Source organism: Corvus brachyrhynchos, unplaced genomic scaffold (assembly GCF_000691975.1).
Source record: "Corvus brachyrhynchos isolate BGI_N302 unplaced genomic scaffold, ASM69197v1 scaffold62, whole genome shotgun sequence".
In the NCBI taxonomy this organism is placed as follows: domain Eukaryota; kingdom Metazoa; phylum Chordata; class Aves; order Passeriformes; family Corvidae; genus Corvus; species Corvus brachyrhynchos.
Genome location: NW_008236629.1, coordinates 2,162,416 through 2,172,205, shown reverse-complemented (window position 1 = coordinate 2,172,205; position 9,790 = coordinate 2,162,416). Strand labels below are relative to the sequence as shown.

Here is a 9,790-nt window from a genome sequence, read left to right as displayed (position 1 = left end):
AGACACATGTATCCAGGCCTTTCCAGCCAGTTTCATTCCTTAATAATCCCTTGTCCTGGGTAGCAGAGGATTGCTTAGTGCTAAGATGTGTTATATTGGATGAGATGATTTTTTGAGGAGTGCCTCACACATTATTGTGCTGTTTTGCTTTTACCTGGATGCTGTCTTCTTATATCCTAGTGTCTTCTAAGAATGTGGCTTGCTTTTAAATATGTTTTTCTTTTACATACAAATGTGCTTCTCTCTATGCAGTGATCATCTCATGTCCCAGTGCCAGAGGTAAAGTCTGCATATCTAAATAGTCCTGGATTTATTAGCCTGTTCAGAAAGATCATTTTCTAGCCAAGATTTCAACAGTACCTCTGTAGGAGAGGGCACTTGCAGAGTTTAGCCCTTTAAACTCATGTTCTTCAGGAGACTTCTTGATTGGGTTTGTGGGGCACAGTGTATTGGCATCAATATAAAGAGTTCTATTTGTCTCTGTGGACTTGGGAAGAGGCTGTGAATGAACTGGCCTGATGTTCACAGTGCAAGGTCCTTTAGATGTAGATCACAAATCACATAAGATATGAAGGCAGAGTACTTCATAATCTGGACAAAAAAAGGCATCCCTGGCACCTCCCTTAGCTGAATGTGTGAAGGAGGAAAAGGTTCTTGCAGTTTGTTAGGGGTGAATGTCTTTCCACGTGCCTGCATGACCCTCTTTGCCCATGTTTTTGCCATGCTTTGAGTGGCATGTTGGGCACATGGTCTCTGAGGTTATGATGGGCTGTTCCCAAATTAAGTGTTCAGTTATTGCCACTGTGTGATAGGTATGACACATTCAGCAGTCCTTTACAAATAAGGGGTTTTGTCTTGTATTCAGACCTTTAAGCCCTCTCTGAGATTTTAGTGAAAAGGGGCATTATGATTTCCGCTGAAGGCTTTTTCTGTATGCTGCAGATGGCTCCTAAGGGAGTTTAGTTCATGGATCACCTCCTTTTCCTTAAATATTAAAAGATGTTATGGTACAAACCGTTCGGATATCTGGAAGACTTCTGGTAGATTCCAGTTCCTTTATGCAGGTAATAAGCAAAAGCAAGTTCATCAATAATAGTATGGCAATATACTTCATCTCCTTGCCATGTTTCACATCACCCCACACATCAGTGGGTCGACACTTTCTTTATGGTTGAGCAGCTTGTCATGGTCTTTCAGAATTTATTGTCAAGAAGAACTGTGTGTAAAAGCCCTGAATAGTTCTTAGACATCTGGTAGTGTTAAAGCTTAGATTCTCCCTTTATTTTTCAGGATTCTAGTGCATGAAGGACGTAAATGATAATCCCAGAGGACCATCTGTCCTGGAGCAGGCATTGGAACCAAGTTACTATGTGACTGAAAGGGCTGAATGCAAGTCAGATGGTAAGTAAGACAAGGAAGATGAGATATATCATACTGTCACTTCAGTACAGATGAGAAGTACCTCCATACACTCTTCCAGAACTTGTCCTAATTTTCAGGTTTTAAGTGTTTTGCAAAGCCCAGTGAGCATGGCAGGTAGTTTTTGCTACATCTTTTCATGATGGAGTATATATTTTAACCTAGTTGTGGTTCTTACATCATTCAGAATCTATTTTACCTCCATTGCCTGCTTGATGTCTGTGACTAGCTTGGATTTCTAAGGAAGCCTAAAGGATTGAGCCTTTGTCTCCAAAAAGCTCCTGAGGAAGTCCTTTTAAATCCAATCCATAGCTGTCTCAAGTGGGTTTTTCTTTTTAATTGATTTGTGGTAAACAGTAAGTAAGTTAGTTTTGTTTAATCATTGAGGAATGATGATTTTTCTTTTTAATCATCGAGGAAGTGGGTGTTTCCAAGCCATTCTGGACTTGTTTCTAAACATATTCTGTCTCTTACAGGAAAGTGTCTCCTGTCTGCATAGTGAGGGCTCTTGGAGCATGCATCCAGTGTAGATAAACCTTTTTTGGCTTTTTTGGTTACCTGATTTATTTACTGGTTGCAGTTGATGCTGCACTTGGACTGGCCTTTGGTAGCTTCTTGCAGACTGTTGCAGTTTGTGGTTGTTTTTATGCTGGAGGAGCCAATGCATCTGACGTGGGTGGGCCTTTGATATCAACAACACGCTGCAAAGGAGGCCCAGCTTGCAAAAAGAGGATGCTGAAAACCTTTATTAGGGGGTATTTGAAGGGCAAAAACATGTTCTGTATGCAAATAAGCTGTAAGGCGAAGGAGTTCATTCCACATGCTGTATAATTTACTGGTAAAAAGCCCTTTATGAGCTGTAATCTTATTTATGTAGGAATCCTGAAAAACTTCAGGTAACCTACAGTTATTTTTTCTGGGCATTCCCATCATCTTTACAGATTAGATATAAGTGGTCAGCTTTGGACAGCTGAAAATCAATGCCTGCCACTCATTTGATGGCAGAAGGGAGGTGCTGTCTTTTCTGTAAGCTCAGGGAGCCATGTTAGTGTTACACATTTTGGTGTTTTTTACAACATTGTCCAGATCCTTTGAGGCCAGTGTTGAATCTAGGCCATGAAACATTAATGTTATTTAATTTTTTGTTGATGTGGTGGGTAGTTGTGCTGAATAATTGCAAGCCTCATTATGTCAGGACATGTACAAACATACAATAAATGGCAAACACACATTTTGCCTCAAAGGAGTTATTTTTGATAGTTTGGCATAAATAAAAGCATGATATTTTATGTTATCTGACCCTTATCATCACAGACTATATTTAATTCAAAGCCAGATGTGAGCACCATTCTGCTGGTTATACAAAATAATGAATTCAGAAGTCATTTTGCCATGTTCATCAAATTTATCCCCTCACTGAAACTCGTAGTAAAACATAGTTAAAATATGGAGTTAAAGTAAATTGGTTCCACCCACCAACACAGAAACCACAACCCCTCTGTTTTTAGCTGGATAGCTAAAAAGAAAAAATGTATGTGCTATAAATCCAGTATATGGTTCTTAGGGCTACTGAGTATATTCAGAGATCTTTCACATTTCAATTTCTATTTCCTATCCACCAATATGGCTGCTTTTGGGGCGAAATGTGTGAATGGTTCTGGTAGAATAATAATGCTTTTGTTAATTCTTTTCCCCCTTCCTGGTTTATAAGGGACTTCACTTTTTCCCTTGTGTCTTTGCTTAGGCTTTGACACTGCCCTTCTCTCATCTCGAGGCCAAAATACCCCGTGTTCATGCACAGAGCCTGCAGGTTGTTCATCGAAAAGGTCTTTAATCCAGCAGTGATTCCTGGCTTGCACTTTATATGTGGGCAATACAAAGGGAAGTTTTTCAAGCAGTTTTGTTTTCATTGCAAAATAAGGCGTGGGTAGTTCTGCCTTGCAGAAAAGCTTAGCCTGGAAAAACCTGGTGTGGGAGGGGAGAAAGAAAAGATCGACAATCATTTATCATGTGACATCAAAGTGGAATAGTTCCAACAAAAAGACTGTGCTAAAACTTTCCAACTGAATGTGAGCTGAAGGTCACACACTTGCCTTCATGTTAACTTGATAGAGCCAGCATGGAAGCATTGCTAAAGTACCCTGGAAGAAATTCTGTGTCTATAGGCTACCCCTGGCAAGTGTGCTTGCTGAAAAGTACTCTGGAAAGGCCTCAGTCTGAGGTAGCTGAACAGGCTGGTTGTGGCACAAGAGGCAAAGGCACTTAGAAAGTATCAGTAGTGCTAATTTCAGGAAAGGCTCAGGTGTATAAAATTCAAATCCATGTCTTTAATGTGATGAAAGATGCTCCAATGAATGTTTGAAGTAAAAGTCATTCTCCAGGCATTGGCATAGGACTGTAGACCCGTCCATGTTTCAAATTTGGCAAAGAAAAGGGTATCATTCTGTTCAGCTGTCACAAAGACAATAATAAACTTCAGTATTGCATAAAATGCTGTGTAGAATGTGTCCAAAGGTCTTCAGTGTTGTAGTGCTTAAGTTGAGCAATCAATAACAGTCATACAGAGAAAATACTGCTTTCATTGCAGGGCATAGGAGCTAATGAAAAACTTCTAAGGTGTGGTTTGATTAGGGTAGGTTGGAGGGCAGATTCAAATTCTGAAAAATTCCTTGGGAAACTGTTAGGATATGTTTATGCCAGCCAATTAATAGGGATGGTGAAACCATAAAATGATGGACTTGATTGAATAATGGTCATTTTAAGTAACCAGAAGTCTATTTATTTCACAGAACTGCCTCATGTTCACATGCTCATGTCCAACACAGTGCATGAAGCAAAAAACATAGAGAGTGAAATGAAACTGGATGGTGTTTCTGGAGGCTTGAAAAGTTTTGCTGTAGCTGCACCACAGAGCCAAGAGCTGCTCTTGTGAGGGTGGAGAACAGGATACAGATAAAAGAGGTCACATGAGTCTGTGGAGATGAGCAAAATTAAAATGCTATTTTTGAAGGAGTGTGCACTTGGGTTGACAGTTTGAAGTTGAAGCCTTTCAGTTAAACCTTTATTAAAGCAAGTTTATTCTGCAGTGTGTACACAAAATACTGTAGAAAATTAAACTGATTAAAATCTTGGTTCATGTCTTAATGGCATTTAAGAATCTGAGAGATGATGAGGGTGAGGCAGTTTGCAGTGCCAAGGTACACTATCTACAGGAATCTATCAGGGACCCTGATTTCAATAAAGAGTTAAATTAAAATTCAGTCTATTCTTTTTGACAAGCATCTATTTGGTAAATTATCATGTGCCAGTTTTAGTTCTATGGTCCTTATTGATTTAGTTCTAATACAGTTTCTTTCAGTGTTATCATATCTTTATTAAGGGCTGGATAAGTTCTTAGGTTTTTGGGGTTTTTTCCTGTTAATTCTTCTTACACTTGATCCTTTATCAAGCTGGACAGGTGGTGAGTTGACCTGATGCTCTTCATTCTCCTTCTGTGCTGTGCATAAAATGGTTATCTTGCTTCACACCAAGTAAAGGTAATTGGTAAACTGGCATTTGTAATTTGAAGGCTTCGCCCTGTTGATGGTGTCCCCTGATGTATGTTTACTCCTCTGCCAGCTCCATTAGCCCAGCACAGCAGTCACAATATCAAGGACATCTTATTGGTGAATACCACAGATAATACTCTGTTATTCAGACTGGGATTTCATGAGGCATTTAAGGGAACTGATGATTTGCTTTCCGATGAAGTTCCAGGTAAAGTTGGAATTTTTTGATACCTTTCGAGCATACTGCATGAAAAGATAACAGCATCAGTTGCTGATATGTTCCTGGGTTTCAGTCTTTGAACCTTAATACAAGAATATCACTTGAAAAGTTTAAAGATGTATAGAGAATCATGAACATACACTGACAGGACATTGGGGCATACTTAATACAGAAAGATTCAGGACCTCTAGCAGGTAGGCAGCTGTATTTCAAAGGTAGACCACAGAGTTTGGGGTTTTTAAAACAGTTTCTGTCAGTCCCTATGGAGATTGGGATCCCAAATCCAAGGTAAAAGTACATTCTTCTGTATCTCCACTACACACAAGCAGCAAAATAGTATCTCTGGGCTGTCACTCCCCTCCAAGGTTATTCAGGGCTGTTCTGTCAATCCTTCTTTCACAATTCATATTAGGACAGTTCTCCCCTTGTTATTCAAGCCTCTCTGTGTGTAGCTCTTACCTTTTAAGCTTTTTCTTCAGCAATAGGGGCTGTCACAGAAGGTGAATTTGACCCCGTGCTCTTTGTGAGAATGAAGTCTGGATGGCATCAACTTTGTCTTTGTTTTCCTGTGTTCTGGTGAAGGAAATATGGGCATATGGACCTGAGGAGAGCAACAGCAAATTCCAGCTCCAGATGGTCACAGGATGGAGGACTGTGGTTGTAGTTTGTTCCTGCTATGCAGTCAGACGTAGATGTGGCAGCCTATGCACCATGACAGAAAACAGGTGGGGCGTGGGGGGATATTCCTTGAAGTTGCATTGCTTGGCTTGGCACGTCTGCCTGTAAGGCCATGTTCCACCCCAGTGAGAGCTGACAGAATTGAAGCTCTATTAGGCCCTGGCCAGCACTGTAACCCTTCCCCATGTGGGACTTTCTCAGGTTTTGTGCAGGTGCAAATACCATCAACATCACTTGCAGCGTAAGATTTGGAGAGCTGGGCTGTCCTCACACTGCCCAGTTTGTAGTATTTGATGTTCTCACAACTGTACCTGTATTTTCTTAATTGTGAGTGACAACAGACACATTTGTGTGCTGTATTCACAGACACAATTAAAGGAAGCAAAAGCACATGGTAGGCAGCAGTTTGAAAACCATGTCAGTCTCAGTTTCAAAAACAACTGCACGGTATTGTCTCACTGTCAGCGTGAAATGTAATCCATATTTTTAAGCTGCCTTTGACAATGAAACTTAGGCCCATCTTTTGAAGAAAAATTAGAGTTATTTCAGCAGAACTCGGGCTCTGTCTAGGGGGATTGGGGCTTTTGAAAATCTGGCTTCTTGATGCCCTAAGTCTGTTAGGCATGAGATACCCACCATCATGTTTCCCACTAGAAAAATGAATCAAAATCCGTGTCTGATTTCTGCAGCCTTATGTCTGAAAATTTTCAGTAAGAGCTCACAGTTGTAATTGGGAAATGGCAATCACCATAAAGTTTAAATAGATTTTTTTTCTGTTTCAGAGTTTAGAGCAAGATATTTCAGAGGAGAGGAAGGGAAGACTCTCTGTCTAATTCTGAGGTTATTTAATACCCAAGAGGAAGGAAGTTTTCAGTATGCTGTACTTCTTGCATATGCTACCTTGTTTGATTTGAGCTACTGCCAGATGCTGTTTTTAGTCTCCACTCAGTCCTTCTGTCAGACTTTTCACACTCCTCCTCCTCCTCCTGTGGGCCTCTCTTCTATGGCCTTGTATTTATTTTTCTTCTTTCCTCTTTTATCGGATATTCTCCTTTCCATTATTCCCAAACATACACCTTCTTTTGTCGTCTATATTTTATCTACTCCATTCTCCGCTTGTTACTGTTAGTCCCTTGTCTAGCTTAAATGATGAGTGGTTTTGTAGGACCCAGTTTAATGCCACAGAACACACATTATATAAGTCAAAAATACTGAAGAGCCTGTTTCAGGGATGTGAGATCCAAAACAGTGCAGTATTTTGAACTGGACATGTTGTTACATAATGAATTATATGCACAGCTCGTGGTCACTGTTTGTTTTGGTGGACTAACTGATTAATTAGTAGACAAACTAATATCATAGCTGAAATTAGCTGAAAATCAGCCAGGTGAGACAACTAGTCATTTTTGAGAGCAGAACCTTGCTGATGTGTTATGTGGTCTGTCTGCAACAGTTTTATAAACTTCTTTCAGCTGAAGCAAACCACCCTTTGGAAGTCTGATGTTGTCACTGTATCTCAAACCTCTGCTGTCTCTGGAAATCATGGTTTCTTGACCTCTGCCTACTACTAGTTTGCTGATTGAGGTTTCATGCTTTCCTTGTGCCTGCTAGTGACATCACCATGGGGATGATGCCTTTTCCTGGTCTTAAAATCAAGAATTAAACACGGTTAGAAGGAAAAAAGGGGTTTTACCTCTGTATTTATTTTCATGATCCTTAGGTGCACACGTCCAGGTGGAATGCACCCCAGTGCACACCGCAATGCACCCCCCAATAGATCTGGTATAACATTATAGGTCTTACTAATTAGCATATCTATCAAAGATTCCCCAGGGAGAGGCTCGAGTGAGCCCCACTCCCTAAGGAACCTTCCCCTGGATGGTTTTATCTTAGTTTACAAAATGTGTTCTGGAGAAGACCTTGGGGTCTGGGGCTTTCTGATCCCTAACTACGAGGCTTCTAAGATGTTTAGTCTCCTAGCTTGACAAAATGCATGTAAGAATATAGGGTAAAAAACACTAAGAATACAGAAGTTATAAAAAGATATAAAAGGGGTATAAAAGAAAACGCAAAAAATGATCATGGCATCAGGGAAATGCAAGAAACCTCAACAAAGAAAATATTTCAGTAAGGATAGCATTAAGGGGTGAGTAGTTGCGGAATACCAATCTCAAGAATTGGAGGTTTTAATGGTGGAAGGTTTTCTTCATTGTATCACTGTTCTCTCTTGGGAAAGAAGTCTTGGGAACCTAAGACTTGCTTTGTTTGTGAATCTTCTTATCTCTTTCCGCCTACACATGGTGTCTGATCTTTGTTAAGATCTGGGCCTGCTCTGCATCTTCACAAGAAAAACTCTAAAAGGAGAGAGGAGGGACTGCAAGGATTGAGAATTTTAAAAAACTGATGGAGAGCAGGCATTGGCTTGTGCTTGGCTGGAGGGGTGTCCCCACCCTGCTACCTGAGAGGAGTTGTCAAAGAAGAGGTGATCATGGTATGGTGTCACCCATTAGATTTGTTAGATTTCCAGCTGCAGTGTGTTGCACCGGGAGATTTGATTGAATGTAACTTGGGAGCTCCCCATGGCTCTTTCCCCACAAAATGAGCCTTCCAACTGAGATCTGGCTGGGTTGTCAAAAGAGAGTCATAGTCAAGCTTGTTATTAAAAAAATAATGGGAAGGGGAATCTGCCTCTGTGAACCTTCCTCTGGAGCGTTCAGAGTGGAACTGAGGAGCTTAAACTCTCAGTTTAAGTGGAGAAAGGAGAGATTTGGGCACTCCATGAGAGGAACGTGGAGTTCTTCAACAGAAGAGTTGAGTAAATACTGACAGGTTTGACTCTTTTGCAGTACATTTTCACAACATCTGTCAAGCTTCCTTTAAAAATACCCAGACAGCTCTGGCTTGACTGTGGATATTTTTCACGCTTCCCAGTGTATGGAATTGGCATTTTAATTTCACAAACAAATCTTCCAGCTTATTAGATTTATCCACCTGCTCATGCAAATGGCAATGCAGTAGGTTCAGTTTGTTCTCATGTGTTTTTCATCACAGGTTTCTGGTTGTCATCTAAGCTTTGCAGAGTCTATTCTGCTCAGTTCCTGTGTTTTGCTGTATCCTATATAATTTCATCCTTGGGATCGCGCCCACCACTGCAATATGTGGTAGCACTGGGTTGTTAGGCTGTTCTCCCCCTGGGATCTGAATTCCTCTTCCCTGTAGGCTGTTGGCTTTCTGTGTGCTGCACCCCATGATGTGGCAGTAAGCTGCCTGGATATTACTGTGTTATGGCTCTTTGCACCTCCCAAAGAGCTTATCAGGTGTCCTTAATGACATGGATCTGCTATTGCTTTATTTTCAACTCAACTGCTTAGCTAAAAGAATGTGTTATTTAAAAGAAAAGAGCTATTTCACCTGAAATTAAATGGCCAAATGAAATTTTTTTTAGTCCCAACAATAGATGCCATTTGCTGTTGATGATTGTCATCATGGCACGCTTTAAGTGAGAACAAACATACTACCCCCCTCCATTACACACAAGGGTTTTTTCCTAACAGATTTATTCATTAAGCATATGTTCAAAGACTACAGCTATTGCCACTTTTAAATAGAAACATTTTTTCATTGCTTTTCATAGAAAAAAATGCTACAGTGTTGTGAAAAACCTATTAATGTTCCAGATTCAATTAACTAACATATTCTGTTAAAAGTCCCTTCTACTCAGGTTGTTTGACAATAGGAAAATAAATACTGTGTGTTGGAGACTGACCTTCAAATGACAGTCCAAAGCAGCTGCTTTGCAGAGTCTTTCACAGTTTGAATGCCTTTACCTTCCCTCTGAGTATGTCAAAGAGATGTCTTACAGAAACCGAAGGGAAGCTGGTTAGACTGTAAGTCTTGGCCCCAACTTCCTTGCACAGGCAACATT

General features: G+C 40.4%; 1 protein-coding gene across 3 annotated transcripts in view; it reads left to right on the top strand.

Annotated features, from left to right (window-relative positions):
* Nucleotides 1-1,290: 1,290 nt before the first annotated feature.
* The window catches only part of PTPN5 (protein tyrosine phosphatase, non-receptor type 5), a 54,637-nt gene continuing 46,137 nt past the window's right edge, over nt 1,291-9,790 (top strand). For all 3 annotated transcript variants that reach the window (XM_017726607.1, XM_017726608.1, XM_017726605.1), the window contains exon 1: nt 1,291-1,401. In XM_017726607.1, the coding sequence (XP_017582096.1) occupies nt 1,302-1,401 (100 nt within the window). In that variant the 5' untranslated portion in view covers nt 1,291-1,301. The remainder of the gene's footprint in view (nt 1,402-9,790) is intronic.